Source organism: Oncorhynchus keta, unplaced genomic scaffold, assembly GCF_023373465.1.
Source record: "Oncorhynchus keta strain PuntledgeMale-10-30-2019 unplaced genomic scaffold, Oket_V2 Un_scaffold_22896_pilon_pilon, whole genome shotgun sequence".
NCBI classification, from domain to species: Eukaryota; Metazoa; Chordata; class Actinopteri; order Salmoniformes; family Salmonidae; genus Oncorhynchus; species Oncorhynchus keta.
This window is the reverse complement of record NW_026290871.1, coordinates 76,147-95,811: the sequence shown is the minus strand read 5'-3', so window position 1 is coordinate 95,811 and position 19,665 is coordinate 76,147. Positions and strand designations below refer to the sequence as shown.

Below are 19,665 nucleotides of genomic sequence, written 5' to 3'. Positions count from 1 at the left end.
GAGGAGGAGGAGAGAGGGAGGTCTGAATACCCATACCAGTGTACTACATACGAGAGGAGAGGAGGAGGAGAGAGGGAGGTCTGAATACCCATACCAGTGTACTACATACGAGAGGAGAGGAGGAGAGAGGGAGGTCTGAATACCCATACCAGTGTACTACATACGAGAGGAGAGGAGGAGGAGAGAGGGAGGTCTGAATACCCATACCAGTGTACTACATACGAGAGGAGAGGAGGAGAGAGGGGGAGAGGAGGAGGAGAGAAGGAGGTCTGAATACCCATACCAGTGTACTACATGATTGAGAGGAGAGGTGGAGAGAGGGGCCGAGGGAGGTTTCTGACATGCACCAGATAACAGTGTACTACATTTCCAACTAGAGAGGAGAGGTGGAGAGAGGGAGGTCTGAATACCTATACCAGTGTACTACATACTTCAATTGCATACTATGCACTCATCGTTGCATACTATTTAGCACGTACCGTTTAGCAAATGTTACGCAGTAGCGGCTCCTGATTGGCTGAGTAGGTGGGGCGGGGCCGAGTGGATTTTTCCAAATTCAACAGACATGCATCAGATTAACCAGCCTGATTGTAGCTCATTTCCAATTAGATCAATTTCTCTAAACTGTGAATAGAATAGGAATGGAGTTATAGACCATCTCAGGCTGGTTATAGACCTCCTCAGGCTGGTTATAGACCTCCTCAGGCTGGTTATAGACCTCCTCAGGCTGGTTATAGACCTCCTCAGGCTGGTTATAGACCTACTCAGGCTGGTTATAGACCTCCTCAGGCTGGTTATAGACCTCCTCAGACTGGTTATAGTCCTCCTCAGGCTGGTTATAGACCTCCTCAGGCTGGTTATAGACCTCCTCAGGCTGGTTATAGACCTCCTCAGGCTGGTTATAGACCTCCTCAGGCTGGTTATAGACCTCCTCAGACTGGTTATAGACCTCCTCAGGCTGGCTATAGACCTCCTCAGGCTGGTTATAGACCTCCTCAGGCTGGTTATAGACCTCCTCAGGTTAGGACCTCCTATGGACCTCCTCAGGCTGGTTATAGACCTCCTCAGGCTGGTTATAGACAGAATATCCATTCAGGCTGGAGTTATAGACCTCCTCAGGCTGGTTATACCCCCTGGGCTATAGACCTCCTCAGGCTGGACCTCAGGCTGGTTATAGACCTCCTCAGGCTGGTTATAGACCTCCTCAGGATGGTTATAGACCTCCTCAGGCTGGTTATAGACCTCCTCAGGCTGGTTATAGACCTCCTCAGGCTGGTTATAGACAGACTATCACATTAAACCTAATGGAGTTATAGACCTCCTCAGGCTGGTTATAGACCTCCTCAGGCAGGTTATAGACCTCCTCAGGCTGGTTATAGACCTCCTCAGGCTGGTTATAGACAGACTATCACATTAAACCTAATGGAGTTATAGACCTACTCAGGCATGTTATAGACCTCCTCAGGCTGGTTATAGACCTCCTCAGGCTGGTTATAGACAGACTATCACATTAAACCTAATGGAGTTATAGACCTACTCAGGCAGGTTATAGACCTCCTCAGGCTGGTTATAGACAGACTATCACATTAAACCTAATGGAGTTATAGACCTACTCAGGCATGTTATAGACCTCCTCAGGCAGGTTATAGACCTCCTCAGGCTGGTTATAGACCTCCTGGTTAGGGCTGGTTATAGACAGACTATCACATTAAACCTAATGGAGTTATAGACCTACCAGGCATGTTATAGACCTCCTCAGGCTGGTTATAGACCTCCTCAGGCTGGTTATAGACAGACTATCACATTCAACCTAATGGAGTTATAGACCTACTCAGGCAGGTTATAGACCTCCTCAGGCTGGTTATAGACCTCCTCAGGCTGATGTTGTCTCAATGGCAAATTACCTTTAATTAACAAGCTCGCTACAACTCTCAATCGGATTGAATCCCGGTCAAAGAATAAACAGGTGATTATAATAACACATGGACTACCTGACTTGGTGGAAAGGAGACATCTATAAATACATGGACTAATAAAACATGGACTAACAAAACATGATAACACTTCAAAATAAATAATTTAAGAGTAAACAAAATAAGATTTACAAATAGAGACAAATAGAGACAAAAACAAAAAGCAGTAAATGCTGGAATGCTCTTAAATAATCAAATCCCTGTGTTACCCCAAACCCCGTGTTACCCCAAACCCTGTGTTACCCCAAACCCCATGTTACCCCGTGTTACCCCAAACCCCATGTTACCCCAAACCCCATGTTACCCCAAACCCCATGTTACCCCAAACCCCGTGTTACCCCAAACCCCGTGTTACCCCAAACCCTGTGTTACCCCAAACCCCATGTTACCCCATGTTACCCCAAACCCCATGTTACCCTGTGTTACCCCAAACCCCAAACCCCGTGTTACCCCAAACCCAGTGTTACCCCAAACCCCATGTTACCCCAAATCCCATGTTACCCCATGTTACCCCAAACCCCATGTTACCCCAAATCCCATGTTACCCCATGTTACCCCAAACCCCATGTTACCCCAAACCCCATGTTACCCCAAACCCCATGTTACCCCAAACCCCATGTTACCCCAAACCCCATGTAACCATACAGGCTGCATATCTTTAAAGTTATATATCTGGAAAACTTGATTGCTGACATGCAAAACATTTAGGGACTATATCAACAATGGACTAATGAAACAAATACCAAAATATATTTTGGGGTGGTTTTCCTTTTAGGTTTACCATCACATTTTATAGATTGTTGCTTTCCTGACCATCGATTTGAAAACACAAAACTGACCTGAGATCAGCATGTAGGGTCAGCTTCATCCTACTCCTCCTCTGATGTTAAAACACAAGACTGACCTGAGATCAGTATGTAGGGTCAGCTTCATCCCACTCCGTCCATCTCCATAGCATTGACATGAAGATCCATGCTGCTCACCCTGTTCACTCTCTTCTGCCTCCTGGTGGTCTAGGGAGACACAGCACCAACTGTCAGACATTAATAAGAGTCAGACATTTACTGTCACGGCGGAGTAAATGTCTTCACCTTGTAGTACAGGTAGGAGGTGGTGATGTGATGTGATGTGGTCATGTAACAGTGCTAGCCACCCTCCCTCACAGGGCAACATGAGTAGTGGGCCTACAGTCACTGAGACCGTGGAGATGAGTAGAGACATTCACTGAGAAAAGCATTCTGGGATATTTAAGTTAGGAGGTGCTAGCCACCCTCCCTCACAGGGCAACATGAGTAGTGGGCCTACAGTCACTGAGACCGTGGAGATGAGTAGAGACGTTCACTGAGAAAAGCATTCTGGGATATTTAAGTTAGGAGGTGCTAGCCACCCTCCCTCACAGGGCAACATGAGTAGTGGGCCTACAGTCACTGAGACCGTGGAGATGAGTAGAGACGTTCACTGAGATAAGCATTAAAATACAAAAGCATTCTGGGATATTTAAGTTGTGTTTGATTCCCACTGAAGAGCTAAACAGAGTCACTGTTTTGCAGAGGAAGTTGTATGAATGAAGGAAATGAGATGAATATCAATGATAATATCTTTGTTATTACCTGAGCAGATAATAATAATAATATATGCCATTTAGCAGACGCTTTTATCCAAAGCGACTTACAGTCATGTGTGCATACATTCTACGTATGGGTGGTCCCGGGAATCGAACCCACTACCCTGGCGTTACAAGCTCCATGCTCTACCAACTGTGCTACAGAAGGACCACAGATCACGGTGAGTCCACCGAAGATGTTCAGGTGTTCTTCAACATTTCCTCAGTGAAGGTTCAGATCCCATAACAGTAAACTCCAAACCCTCGAGTGATGTTTCCAAGTAGTTCTGAAACAGTGGAGCCACAGGACAGCTGTCTACACACTACTGCAGCTACATGCCAGTCTTCAGCTCCCACTGTCCTGGTCGTACCACTGCACAGGACAGCTGTCTTCAACACTTCTACAGGCCAGTCTTCAGCTCCCATGTCCTGGTCAGTAAACTGCAAACCCAGCTCATGCCAGTCTTCAGCTCCCACTGTCCTGGTCGTACCACTGCACAGCACAGCTGTCTACACACTACTGCAGCTACATGCCAGTCTTCAGCTCCCACTGTCCTGGTCGTACCACTGCACAGCACAGCTGTCTACACACTACTGCAGCTACATGCCAGTCTTCAGCTCCCACTGTCCTGGTCTTGCACAGCACAGCTGTCTACACACTACTGCAGCTACATGCCAGTCTTCAGCTCCCACTGTCCTGGTCGTACCACTGCACAGCACAGCTGTCTACACACTACTGCAGCTACATGCCAGTCTTCAGCTCCCACTGTCCTGGTCGTACCACTGCACAGCACAGCTGTCTACACACTACTGCAGCTACATGCCAGTCTTCAGCTCCAACTGTCCTGGTCGTACCACTGCACAGCACAGCTGTCTACACACTAATGCAGCTGCAGGCCAGTCTTCAGCTCCCACTGTCCTGGTCGTACCACTGCACAGCACAGCTGTCTACACACTACTGCAGCTACAGGCCAGTGTTCAGCTCCACCGTCCTCCACTCTCCCTGGTTGACAGCATAGCGACTGCCTCCTCCCACCAGCCTCACATCATCAGGCTCCAAGAAACGAAAAGAGAGAGACAGTAATCTTACTATTTACTCGATTAAAACACACCTATATTGTCTCTCATATTCTCCACTCCAGGTGAGAAACAATGTTGACTGAGTGACAAACTGTTTCTTACCTGAGCAGGTGAGTCCAACAGCATCACCAGGTAGGCAGGTGTTGTGTTTTCTGTCTGAGGTGTCACAGTCCAGGAGAAGGGACTCTTTGCCTTTAAACTGGAACTCTTTATCCCAGGTCTGACCCTCACCTTCTCCATAGAGCCCCCTGTTGAGCTGCAGGAGCCCCACAGCCAAATCCCTACAGACTACCTCTGCATCCTGCCGGTCAAAGTCAGCTTCACACACTGAGGCCCAGGACTGATTGGACTTCACCTCCACTCTCCCAGAGCAGAAACCAGCTCCATCCACAAGCCGCACAGACTCTGGAGAAAAATAGTTGGTTGAACATTCAATCAAATTTGTTGAGGACACTGTCAAGGACTAAACACAAATATGTTGGATAAAAGATTGATTTGTAGTTTGGGCTCTTAGTCACTCAAGTTTTGATTTTTTTTTTATTTAACTAGGCAAGTCAGTTAAGAACAAACTCTTATTTTCAATGATAGGAAATGGGCCTGTTCTTTGTAGTCACTCGGGGTTTGAACTCGGGTTACTAGGCTCTAACCACTAGAATAATGCAGGCAGGAGACAGGAATAAGTTCACTTCACTTTATAGAAAATAAATAAATAAATAATCAGGCAGCTTCACTTCAGTACCATCTGAACTACAATGATCTGCCCATGAACATCTCCCATAAACCAATATGACAAACGCAAATATAATGTTTAAAATACATTTGACATCTCTCCCTCTATTTAAAATTAAATATTGTATAATGTACAAATAAAACTTACCTGAACAGATCACGTGATGATAATATTCACCATCACAGACACTACATCCTCTTCTTGTGATGTCACACTCTGTTATAGAAGACTCATTTACATAACAACCACCTAGTCTGACACAGACACTATGTCCTCTTCTTATGATGTCACACTCTGTAATAGAAGACTAATTTACATAACAACCACCTAGTCTGACACAGACACTACGTCCTCTTCTTATGATGTCACACTGTTAATAGAAGACTCATTTACATAACAACCACCTAGTCTGACACAGACACTACGTCCTCTTCTTATGATGTCACACTGTTAATAGAAGACTAATTTACATAACAACCCCCTAGTCTGACACAGACACTACGTCCTCTTCTTATGATGTCACACTGTTAATAGAAGACTCATTTGCATAACAACCCCTAGTCTGACACAGACACTACGTCCTCTTCTTATGATGTCACACTCTGTAATAGAAGACTAATTTACATAACAACCCCCTAGTCTGACACAGACACTACGTCCTCTTCTTATGATGTCACACTCTGTAATAGAAGACTCATTTACATAACAACCCCTAGTCTGACACAGACACTACGTCCTCTTCTTATGATGTCACACTCTGTAATAGAAGACTCATTTACATAACAACCCCCTAGTCTGACACAGACACTAGGTCCTCTTCTTATGATGTCACACTCTGTAATAGAAGACTCATTTACATAACAACCACCTAGTCTGACACAGACACTACGTCCTCTTCTTATGATGTCACACTCTGTAATAGAAGACTCATTTACATAACAACCACCTAGTCTGACACAGACACTACGTCCTCTTCTTATGATGTCACACTCTGTAATAGAAGACTCATTTACATAACAACCACCTAGTCTGACACAGACACTACGTCCTCTTCTTATGATGTCACACTCTGTAATAGAAGACTCATTTACATAACAACCCCCTAGTCTGACACAGACACTACGTCCTCTTCTTATGATGTCACACTCTGTAATAGAAGACTCATTTACATAACAACCCCCTAGTCTGACACAGACACTACGTCCTCTTCTTATGATGTCACACCCTGTAATAGAAGACTCATTTGCATAACAACCCCCTAGTCTGACACAGACACTACGTCCTCTTCTTATGATGTCACACTCTGTAATAGAAGACTCATTTACATAACAACCCCCTAGTCTGACACAGACACTACGTCCTCTTCTTATGATGTCACACTCTGTTATAGAAGACTCATTTACATAACAACCCCCTAGTCTGACACAGACACTACGTCCTCTTCTTATGATGTCACACCCTGTAATAGAAGACTCATTTACATAACAACCCCCTAGTCTGACACAGACACTATGTCCTCTTCTTATGATGTCACACCCTGTAATAGAAGACTCATTTGCATAACAACCCCCTAGTCTGACACAGACACTACGTCCTCTTCTTATGATGTCACACCCTGTAATAGAAGACTCATTTGCATAACAACCCCCTAGTCTGACACAGACACTACGTCCTCTTCTTATGATGTCACACTCTGTAATAGAAGACTCATTTACATAACAACCACCTAGTCTGACACAGACACTACGTCCTCTTCTTATGATGTCACACTCTGTAATAGAAGACTCATTTACATAACAACCACCTAGTCTGACACAGACACTACGTCCTCTTCTTATGATGTCACACTCTGTAATAGAAGACTCATTTACATAACAACCCCCTAGTCTGACACAGACACTACGTCCTCTTCTTATGATGTCACACTCTGTAATAGAAGACTCATTTACATAACAACCACCTAGTCTGACACAGACACTACGTCCTCTTCTTATGATGTCACACCCTGTAATAGAAGACTCATTTACATAACAACCCCCTAGTCTGACACAGACACTACGTCCTCTTCTTATGATGTCACACTCTGTAATAGAAGACTCATTTACATAACAACCCCCTAGTCTGACACAGACACTACGTCCTCTTCTTATGATGTCACACTCTGTAATAGAAGACTAATTTACATAACAACCACCTAGTCTGACACAGACACTACGTCCTCTTCTTATGATGTCACACTCTGTAATAGAAGACTCATTTACATAACAACCACCTAGTCTGACACAGACACTACGTCCTCTTCTTATGATGTCACACCCTGTAATAGAAGACTCATTTACATAACAACCACCTAGTCTGACACAGACACTACGTCCTCTTCTTATGATGTCACACTCTGTTATAGAAGACTCATTTACATAACAACCCCCTAGTCTGACACAGACACTACGTCCTCTTCTTATGATGTCACACCCTGTAATAGAAGACTCATTTACATAACAACCCCTAGTCTGACACAGACACTACGTCCTCTTCTTATGATGTCACACTCTGTAATAGAAGACTCATTTGCATAACAACCACCTAGTCTGACTCCTCTTCTTCTCTTTTCAAACAGAGGCCCTCTAGATTCAGCGACATCATTCCCACAGTCTCAGCTCTCTTACACACACTCTTAGCCTCTCTCTCATCATGCCCGACCACTCAGTACATAGACCCGACCACTCTCCTCTGTAGAAGACTTCCGCTGTGCCAGAGCAGGAAGTGGTCCCATTCACCAGTCTGACTGAGTGTTCAGCTGTAAACAGCAGAGAGTGAAACACAGTGCTTCTACACCTGCATTGCTTGTTGTTTGGGGGTTTTAGGCTGGGTTTCTGTACAGCACTTTGAGATATCAGCTGATGTGAGAAGGGCTATAAAACTACATTTGATTTGACAGATGATGACAGTGCTTCTGTTATTCCAGCAGCAGTAGTGCTTTGTGGTTGACAAGTGTTAGTAGTTCCATGGAACAGGACATGTTCATATTGTTGTTTTGTATGGACTGGATGGTCTGTATGGATCCAGGAAATTCTCCATGTGGTATAAAGTGGACTCATATAGAACTGCTATAATCACTGTAGATTTATACTCTACCAACCTGGTGGGCTGAAGCTTTGAGCCTGGAGATCTGAGGAGACAGACAGAGCGAGAGACAGAGCGAGAGAGAGAGAGAGAGAGAGAGAGAGAGAGAGAGAGAGAGAGAGAGAGACAGAGAGAGAGAGAGAGAGAGAGAGAGAGAGACAGAGAGAGACAGAGACAGAGAGAGAGAGAGAGAGAGACAGAGAGAGAGACAGAGAGAGACAGAGAGACAGAGAGACAGAGAGAGAGACAGAGAGAGACAGAGAGACAGAGAGAGAGAGAGAGAGAGACAGAGAGAGAGAGAGAGAGAGAGAGAGAGAGAGAGAGACAGAGAGAGAGAGAGAGAGAGACAGAGAGAGAATCTAACATTTTCAAGCAGACAACATAAGAAAATTAATAACAATGACAAATGGTTTGATGGAGAACGCAAAAAAAAAAACATTTTTGAGAAACCTGTCCAACCAAAAACACAGAGATAGAAAACCTGAGCCTTCACTATGGTGAATCACTTAAACATTACAGAAATACACTACGGAAAGAGAAGGAACAGCACGTCAGAAATCAATGTAATTGAAGAATCCATAGAGTATAGGGCGCCGGGTGTCTAAGGCACTGCATCTCAGCCCAAGAGGCGTCACTACAGTCCCTGGTTCGATTCTAGGCTGTATCATATCCGGCTGTGATTGGGAGTCCCACAGGGTGGTGCACAATTGGCCCAGCGTTGTCCGGGGTAGGCTGCCATTGTAAACAAGAATGTGTTCTTAACTGACTTGCCTAGTTTAATAAAGGACATATTCTAACCACTTCTGGGAAATTAGGAACTCACTAACAAGCAGCAACACAAAGAGTTATCTATCCAAAACGGAGATGTGTGGATAAACCACTTATCTAATATGTTTGGCTCTATAACAAAGAACAAACAGCAAAAACAAATACATGATCAAATACACATTTTAGAATCAGCTATTAAAGAACCCACTGGATTCTCTAATTACATTGAACACTACCTGAACCCACTGGATTCTCTAATTACATTGAACACTACCTGAACCCACTGGATTCTCTAATTACATTGAACACTACCTGAACCCACTGGATTCTCTAATTACATTGAACACTACCTGAACCCACTGGATTCTCTAATTACATTAAACACTACCTGAACCCACTGGATTCTCTAATTACATTGAACACTACCTGAACCCACTGGATTCTCTAATTACATTGAACACTACCTGAACCCACTGGATTCTCTAATTACATTGAACACTACCTGAACCCACTGGATTCTCTAATTACATTGAACACTACCTGAACCCACTGGATTCTCTAATTACATTGAACACTACCTGAACCCACTGGATTCTCTAATTACATTGAACACTACCTGAACCCACTGGATTCTCTAATTACATTGAACACTACCTGAACCCACTGGATTCTCTAATTACATTGAACACTACCTGAACCCACTGGATTCTCGAATTACATTGAACACTACCTGAACCCACTGGATTCTCTAATTACATTGAACACTACCTGAACCCACTGGATTCTCTAACTACATTGAATGAACTACAGGACAAATTGATGGTATCCTCAATTAAATGATAAAATATACACACAACAAATTCCTACTTTAACTCCATCCTTAGCTCTGGAATCTTCCCCAGTATTTGGAACCAAGGACTGATCACCCCAAACCACAAAAGTGGAGACAAATTTGACCCCAATAACTACCTTGGGATATGCGTCAACAGCAACCTTGGGAAAATACTCTGCATTATCATTAAAAGCAGAGATAGCCCACCCATTTTCACCTACCTCATCCCCATACTGTTTTTATTTATTTACTTTTCTGCTCTTTTGCACACCAATATCTCTACCTGTACATGACCATCTGATCATTTATCACTCCAGTGTTAATCTGCAAAAGTGTAATTATTCGCCTACCTCCTCATGCCTTTTGCACACAATGTATATAGACTCCCTTTTTTTCTACTGTGTTATTGACTTGTTAATTGTTTACTCCATGTGTAACTCTGTGTTGTCTGTTCACACTGCTATGCTTTATCTTGGCCAGGTCGCAGTTGCAAATGAGAACTTGTTCTCAACTAGCCTACCTGGTTAAATAAATGTGAAATAAAAAAATAAAAAACGTACATTTCCTCAGTGAAAAGAATGTCAAATTGGCTTTTTACGAAATGACAGTGTGACAGAACACGTATTCACACTAATTGACAAACAAAAACAAAACAAAAAAAGTCTTCTCATGCTTTGTTGATTTAAAAAAAATCCGTCCACTTACAAAAGTTCCAAAAAGAATAAAATACATTTAAAATGTCTTATTATGTCTATATACCGTGTTGTAATGATGTGCAAATAGTTAAGAGTGCAAAATGGGGGTAAAAAAAACATTAATATAGGTTGTATTTACAATGGTGTGTGTTCTTCACATAAACTGCATTAACAACACAGCACACTGTGTACCAGAGTCCTAGCTAGCTAGCAGTGTCTCCTCAGCCTCCATCTTGTGTGTACCAGAGTCCTAGCTAGATAGCTAGCAATGTCTCCTCAGCCTCCATATTGTGTCTACCAGAGTCCTAGCTAGCTAGCTAGCAGTGTCTCCTCAGCCTCCATATTGTGTGTACCAGAGTCCTAGCTAGCTAGCTAGCAGTGTCTCCTCAGCCTCCATATTGTGTGTACCAGAGTCCTAGCTAGCTAGCTAGCAGTGTCTCCTCAGCCTCCATATTGTGTGTACCAGAGTCCTAGCAAGCTAGCTAGCAGTGTCTCCTCAGCCTCTGTCCCATATGTACCTGAGTCCTAGTTAGCTAGCAGTGTCTCCTCAGCCTCCATTCTGTATGTACCAGAGTCCTAGCTAGCTAGCTAGCAGTGTCTCCTCAGCCTCTGTCCCATATGTACCTGAGTCCTAGTTAGCTAGCAGTGTCTCCTCAGACTCCATATTGTATGTACCACAGTCCTAGCTAGCTAGCAGTGTCTCCTCAGCCTCCATATTGTGTGTACCAGAGTCCTAGCTAGCTAGCTAGCAGTGTCTCCTCAGCCTCCATGTCCCATATGTACCTGAGTCCTAGTTAGCTAGAGTCTCCTCAGCCTCCATTCTGTATATACCAGAGTCCCAGCTAGTGCAGCAGTGTCTCCTCAGCCTCTGTCCCATATGTACCTGAGTCCTAGCTAGCTAGCAGTGTCTCCTCAGCCTCCATATTGTGTGTACCAGAGTCCTCAGCAGTGTCTCCTCAGCCTCTGTCCCATATGTACCTGAGTCCTAGTTAGCTAGCAGTGTCTCCTCAGCCTCCATTCTGTATATACTAGAGTCCTAGCTAGCTAGCTAGCAGTGTCTCCTCAGCCTCTGTCCCATATGTACCTGAGTCCTAGTTAGCTAGCAGTGTCTCCTCAGACTCCATATTGTATGTACCACAGTCCTAGCTAGCTAGCAGTGTCTCCTCAGCCTCCATATTGTGTGTACCAGAGTCCTCGCAAGCTAGCTAGCAGTGTCTCCTCAGCCTCTGTCCCATATGTACCTGAGTCCTAGTTAGCTAGCAGTGTCTCCTCAGCCTCCATACTGTTTGTACTAGAGTCCTAGCTAGCTAGCTAGCAGTGTCTCCTCAGCCTCTGTCCCATATGTACCTGAGTCCTAGTTAGCTAGCAGTGTCTCCTCAGACTCCATATTGTATGTACCACAGTCCTAGCTAGCTAGCAGTGTCTCCTCAGACTCCATATTGTATGTACCACAGTCCTAGCTAGCTAGCAGTGTCTCCTCAGCCTCTATTCTGTATATACCAGAGTCCTAGCTAGTTAGCTAGCAGTGTCTCCTCAGACTCCATGTTGTATGTACCAGAGTCCTAGCTAGCTAGCAGTGTCTCCTCAGATTCCATGTTGTATGTACCAGAGTCCTAGCTAGCTAGCAGTGTCTCCTCAGCCTCCATCCTGTATGTACCAGAGTCCTAGCTAGCTAGCTAGCAGTGTCTCCTCCGCCTCCATCCTGTATGCACCAGAGTCCTAGCTAGCTAGCAGTGTCTCCTCAGCCTCCATCCTGTATGTACTAGAGTCCTAGCTAGCTAGCTAGCAGTGTCTCCTCAGCCTCCATCCTGTATGCACCAGAGTCCTAGCTAGCTAGCTAGCAGTGTCTCCTCAGCCTCCATCCTGTATGTACTAGAGTCCTAGCTAGCTAGCTAGCAGTGTCTCCTCAGCCTCCATCCTGTATGTACTAGAGTCCTAGCTAGCTAGCTAGCAGTGTCTCCTCAGCCTCCATCCTGTATGCACCAGAGTCCTAGCTAGCTAGCAGTGTCTCCCCAGCCTCCATCCTGTATGTACCTGAGTCCTAGTTAGCTAGCAGTGTCTCCTCAGCCTCCATCCTGTATGTACCTGAGTCCTAGTTAGCTAGCAGTGTCTCCTCAGCCTCCATTCTGTATGTACCACAGTCCTAGCTAGTTAGCTAGCAGTGTCTCCTCAGCCTCCATTCTGTATATACCAGAGTCCTAGCTAGTTAGCTAGCAGTGTCTCCTCAGCCTCCATCTTGTATGTACCACAGTCCTAGCTAGCTAGCAGTGTCTCCTCAGCCTCCATCTTGTATGTACCAGAGTCCTAGCTAGCTAGCAGTGTCTCCTCAGCCTCCATTCTGTATGTACCAGAGTCCTAGCTAGTTAGCTAGCAGTGTCTCCCCAGCCTCCATCCTAGTTTAAACATGGACCAATAGAAGTATAAAGATTGTTTCCTGCATATGCAGTAATGCCCATATATAGGAACACCCCAAATGACGGGCTGCAATCACATCCTTCTCATCTCTCTTCAGCCCCCTTTCCTCCTCCCCTCAGGCAGAGAGACATTTGCTACACGGTCCCTTTAAATCTGTTCAGGCTGCGTTTGGTATCAACGCGCATGCGCTGTAGAAACCGGAAGCGATCTTTGGCTGATGTGGACAATCTATTAACGGGTGAAATAATCTCCCGCTAAGTAACTAGCGACTGTCGAGCAAGCCGGTGTCAAAGAAATAAACATTTTTTTAAACAATGCAACGATGAAAATATGTAGCGTTTGAACTAAACAATTTTTTAAACATTTGTAAGATCTGGAATAAAAAATAAATAAGCGATCAACAATGATGTCGGAATGCGAACCAAACGAGCCCGATCCGGTGGTGGCGGATGACATCGCCCCGGTAACCGCCTCCGCTGCTGCTTCTACCACGGATCTCAACTTTCGGTCACAGGAGCCACTGTCGACGTTGTTCGATAGAAACACAGTCGGGTCTGGGACAAACCCCGGGGTCGCGATTCGGATCTCGGGTTCGTGTGAAAGTGTTCTTACCGAATTGGAGACGGACGGTTCTGGGGAAGAGACTCTGTTGTTACCGTGTTTATCCGGAGGCGCGTCGTCACCTCGGGGCGAGAGGCAGAAGAGGACGAGGCGGAACCGACGGAGTTCATCGTCGGATAAAGATAACCTTACCTCGCCAGGTAAAGAGCCGGTGGTGACCGGAGGAGAATACAATCATTCGTTCATGTTAGTAGCTTGCTAGACATGGCGTCTCTCTCTATTTTGTGCGTTTTAACTATTTAAATATAAATATGGGTTGTTTTTACACTGGTGTTTGTTCTTCACTGGTTGCCCTTTTCTCGTGGCAACAGGTCACAAATTTTGCTACTGTGATGCACACTGTGGTATTTCACCCAGTAGATATGGGAGACTCTTTGTGGATCTGTGTAATCTGAGGGACATATGTGTCTCTAATATGGTCATACATTGGGCAGGAGGTCAGGAAGTGCAGCTCAGTTTCCACTTCATTTTGTGGGCAGTGAGCACATAGCCTGTCTTCTCTTGAGAGCCATGTCTGCCTACGGTGGCCTTTCTCAATAGCTAGGCTCTGCTCACTGAGTCTGTACATAGTCAAAGCTTTCCTTAAGTTTGGGTCAGTCACAGTGGTCAGGTATTCTGCCACTGTGTCCTCTCTGTTTAGAGCCAAATGGCTCTAGTTTGCTCAGTTTTTACTTGACTCATTATCTTTTTGGTTTCTTATGATTTGGTCCTTCTGTAGCTCAGTTGGTAGAGCATGGCGCTTGTAACGCCAGGGTAGTGGGTTCGATCCCCGGGACCACCCATACGTAGAATGTATGCACACATGACTGTAAGTCGCTTTGGATAAAAGCGTCTGCTAAATGGCATATATATTATATTATATTATATATTTCGTTGGGTCAATTTGTGTTGTTGTCTCTACCCAGCTCTCTCTCTAATATAATAATAATAATAATATATAATAGCTAAATATAATATATGCCATTTAGCTCTCTCCCCCCAGCTCTTACTCATCTCTCCCCGTAGCTCTCTCTCTCTCCCTCTCTCTCTCTCCTCTCTCTCTCTCTCTCCCCCAGCTCTCCAGCTCTCTCTCCCCCCAGCTCTCTCCCCCAGCTCTCTCTCTCTCTCCCCCTCTCTCTCTCTCTCTCTCTCCCCCAGCTCTCTCTCTCTCCCCAGCTCTCTCTCTCTCTCCCCAGCTCCTCTCTCTCTCCCCCAGCTCTCTCTCTCTCTCCCCCAGCTCTCTCTCTCTCTCTCCCCCCAGCTCTCTCTCTCTCTCCCCCCAGCTCTCTCTCTCTCTCCCCCAGCTCTCTCTCTCTCTCCCCAGCTCTCTCTCTCTCTCTCTCTCTCCCCCTCCCCCAGCTCTCTCTCTCTCCTCTCTCTCTCTCTCTCTCTCTCTCTCTCTCTCTCTCTCTCTCTCTCCCCCTCTCTCTCTCTCTGTCCCCCAGCTCTCTCTCTCTCTCTCTCTCCCCCCCAGCTCTCTCTCTCTCTCTCTCCCCAGCTCTCTCTCTCTCTCTCTCTCCCCAGCTCTCTCTCTCTCTGTCCCCCCTCTCTCTCTCTCTCTCTCTCCCCCAGCTCTCTCTCTCTCTGTCCCCTCTCTCTCTCTCTCTCTCTCTCTCTCCCCCCAGCTCTCTCTCTCTCTCTCTCTCTCCCCCAGCTCTCTCTCTCTCTCTCTCTCTCTCTCTCTCTCTCTCTCTCCCCCAGCTCTCTCTCTCTCCTCTCTCTCTCCCAGCTCTCTCTCTCTCTCTGTCCCCAGCTCTCTCTCTCTCCCCCAGCTCTCTCTCTCTGTCTGATGGGGATATATGAAGCTGTGTTGTTGTCATCAGTCCTTTTACTTTCTAAATGGGGTAAAGGAAGTGTCATCTACTGAGACAGCTACACCGTGTGTGTGTGTGGGGGGCTGTGTGTGTGGGCCTGTCTGTGTGTGTGGGGCTGTGTGTGTGTTGGGGCCTCTCTGTGTGTCTGTGTGTGTGTGGGGCTGTGTGTGTCTCTGTGTGTGTGTTGGGGCCTCTCTGTGTGTGTGTTGGGGCCTCTCTGTGTGTGTGTTGGGGCCTCTCTGTGTGTGTGTTGGGGCCTCTCTGTGTGTCTCTGTGTGTGTGTGTGTGTGTGTGTTTAACCTCCATAGAACTAAGGAGCCATGTTTCTCTTGACTTTGCACCGAGCTCACAGTGCCTCCCAAAACAACACCCTATTCCCTACATAGTGCACTACTTTTGACCAGGGACCAGGGTTTGGGAGGCACCCTCCACCAGAGTCGACCACAACCAAAGCAAACAAATGTTGACACTGCAGAGTTGATCTGATACCACAGCTATAGATGCTGCTTTAACTGTTACATACACATGTATGAGGCGGCAGGGTAGCCTGTCTGGTTAGAGTGTTGGGCTGTGTGTGTGTTGGGGCCTCTCTGTTCCTGACCAGTTAACCCCACTGGACCAGTTAACCCCTGTTCCTAGACCAGTTAACCCCCACTGTTCCTAGACCAGTTAACCAACTGTGTGTGTGTTCCCTCTCTGTTCCTGTGTTAACCAACCCACTGTTCCTAGACCAGTTAAACCCACTGTTCCTAGACCAGTTAACCCCACTGTTCCTAGGCCAGTGTTCCTAGTGTGTTAACCCCACTGTTCCTAGACCAGTTAACCCCACTGTTCCTAGACCAGTTAACCCACTGTTCCTAGACCAGTTAACCCACTGTTCCTAGACCAGTTAACCCACTGTTCCTAGACCAGTTAACCCCCACTGTTCCTAGACCAGTTAACCCCACTGTTCCTAGACCAGTTAACCCCACTGTGTTCCTAGACCAGTTAACCCACTGTTCCTAGACCAGTTAACCCACTGTTCCTAGACCAGTTAACCCCACTGTTCCTAGACCAGTTAACCCCACTGTTCCTAGACCAGTTAACCCCACTGTTCCTAGAACCAGTTAACCCCACTGTTCCTAGACCAGTTAACCCCACTGTTCCTAGACCAGTTAACCCCACTGTTCCTAGACCAGTTAACCCACTGTTCCTAGACCAGTTAACCCCACTGTTCCTAGACCAGTTAACCCCACTGTTCCTAGACCAGTTAACTGTTCCTAGACCAGTTAAACCCACTGTTCCTAGACCAGTTAAACCCACTGTTCCTAGACCAGTTAACCCCACTGTTCCTAGACCAGTTAACCCCACTGTTCCTAGACCAGTTAACCCCACTGTTCCTAGACCAGTTAACCCCACTGTTCCTAGACCAGTTAACCCACTGTTCCTAGACCAGTTAACCCCACTGTTCCTAGACCAGTTAACCCCACTGTTCCTAGACCAGTTAACCCCACTGTTCCTAGACCAGTTAACCCACTGTTCCTAGACCAGTTAACCCCACTGTTCCTAGACCAGTTAACCCACTGTTCCTAGACCAGTTAACCCACTGTTCCTAGACCAGTTAACCCCACTGTTCCTAGACCAGTTAACCCCACTGTTCCTAGACCAGTTAACCCACTGTTCCTAGACCAGTTAACCCCACTGTTCCTAGACCAGTTAACCCCACTGTTCCTAGACCAGTTAACCCAACTGTTCCTAGACCAGTTAACCCCACTGTTCCTAGACCAGTTAACCCACTGTTCCTAGACCAGTTAACCCCACTGTTCCTAGACCAGTTAACCCCACTGTTCCTAGGAGGCCGTCATTGAAAATAATAATTTGTTCTTAACTGACTTGCCTGGTTAAATAAAGGTAAATAATGTACTGATCTCTCTTTCAATTCAATTTCACTCGCAATTTAAGGGCCTTTTTTGGGGGGGGTCATGGGAAACACATGTTAACATTAACAAAGCAGGTGAAATAGATAATAAACAACAGTTAAATAAACAACAACAAATGAACTGTAAACAATAACAAATGAACTGTAAACAATAACAAATGAACTGTAAACAATAACAAATGAACTGTAAACATTACACTCACATACTTTCCAAAAATAATAAAGACATTTAAAATGTCATATGTGTGTATATATATATATATATACAGTGTTGTAATGATGCGCGACTAGATTAAAGTACAAAAGGGAAATCAACATAAATATGGGTTGTTTTTACAATGGTGTTTGTTCTTCACTGGTTGCCCTTTTCTCGTGGCAACAGGTCACAAATCTTACTGCTGTGATGATGACACACTGTGGTATTTCACCCAGTAGATATGGGAGTTTTTCAAAATTGCGTTTGTTTTCTAATTCTTTGTGGATCTGTGTAATCTGAGGGACATGTGTGTCTCTATGGTCATAGATTTGGCAAGAGGTTAGGAAGTGCAGCTTAGTTTTTTTTACCTCATTTTGTGGGCAGTGAGCACACAGCCTGTCTTCTCTTGAGAGCCATGTCTGCCTACGACGGCCTTTCTCAACAGCAAGGCTATGCTCACTGAGTCTCTCTGTCTCTCTCTCCATGTTGCTCTCGCTCTCGCTGTGTCTCTCTCAATTCATTTTTAAGGGTTTTATTGACATGGGAAACATATGTTAACATTGCCAAAGCAAGTGACCTAGATATTAAGCAAAAGTGAAATAAACAATAAAAAAATGTACAGAAAACATTACTCTCTCTCTCTGTCTCTCTCCGTGGAGAGGGCATGTTAAAATATACATTTGTAATGGGACACATATGTTTATTTTGTTTTTCTTTAAAATAAGCCATCGTCATTACATTAAAACAAGTCAACATTCTCTCTCTCTCTCTCCCTCCATTCAGGTAACAGTAGTGGAGACTTTAACCATTTCCCCGGTGACCCGGAGTTTGGTGACATCATTCAGAGGGCGGAGCAGGCCATCGAGGGCGGAGTCTTCCCAGAGAGAATCTCTCAGGGTTCTAGCGGGAGTTACTTCGTTAAAGACTCCAAAGGGGTGAGGAAAGGGGGAGTGGGGGGGGGGGAGGTATGGAGGAGGGGTGGAGGGAGGGGAGGTGGAAGGTATAGTGGGTGGGGGAGGAGGGGTGGGAGGTATAGGGGGGAGGGGTGGGAGGTGGGAGGGGGAGGATGGAGGATGAGGGGTAGAAGGTATGGGGAGGAGGGGTGGAAGGTATAGGGGTGGGGGGAGATGGGGAGATGGGGTAGAAGGTATATAGGGTGGTGGGGGAGGTGGAGGTGGAAGGTATGGAGGAGGAGGGGGGAGGAATGGGAGAGGGGAGATAGGGGAAGGTATGGAGGAGGAGGGGGGTGGGAGGAATAGGGAGAGTTGAACCCACTCCTAGAGTTGAACCCACTCCTAGCAGAGACTGGTGCTGGAGTTGAACCCACTCCTAGCAGAGACTGGTGCTGGAGTTGAACCCACTCCTAGCAGAGACTGGTCCTGGAGTTGAACCCACTCCTAGCAGAGACTGGTGCTGGTAACCTGCTGGAGTTGAACCCACTCCTAGCAGAGACTGGTGCATCCCACTGGTAACCTGCTGGAGTTGAACCCACTCCTAGCAGAGACTGGTGCTGGAGTTGAACCCACTCCTAGCAGAGACTGGTGCTGGAGTTGAACCCACTCCTAGCAGAGACTGGTCCTGGAGTTGAACCCACTCCTAGCAGAGACTGGTGCTGGAGTTGAACCCACTCCTAGCAGAGACTGGTGCGCCTGGTAACCTGCTGGAGTTGAACCCACTCCTAGCAGAGACTGGTGCTGGAGTTGAACCCACTCCTAGCAGAGACTGGTGCGAACCTGCTGGAGTTGAACCCACTCCTAGCAGAGACTGGTGCTCTGGTAACCTGCTGGAGTTGAACCCACTCCTAGCAGAGACTGGTGCATCTGGTAACCTGCTGGAGTTGAACCCACTCCTAGCAGAGACTGGTGCTGGAGTTGAACCCACTCCTAGCAGAGACTGGTGCTGGAGTTGAACCCACTCC

At 46.1% G+C, this 19,665-nt stretch overlaps 1 protein-coding gene across 2 annotated transcripts in view; it reads left to right on the top strand.

Moving 5' to 3' along the window:
• Positions 1-13,415: 13,415 nt before the first annotated feature.
• pi4k2b (phosphatidylinositol 4-kinase type 2 beta) overlaps positions 13,416-19,665 on the top strand; it is a 38,107-nt gene continuing 31,857 nt past the window's right edge. The window contains exons 1-2 of one of the 2 annotated variants that reach the window (XM_052515322.1): positions 13,416-13,980; positions 18,531-18,682. In XM_052515322.1, coding sequence (XP_052371282.1) covers positions 13,623-13,980; positions 18,531-18,682 — 510 coding nt within the window. In that variant the 5' untranslated portion in view covers positions 13,416-13,622. The remainder of the gene's footprint in view (positions 13,981-18,530; positions 18,683-19,665) is intronic. The other variant, XM_052515321.1, reaches the window with a different exon arrangement.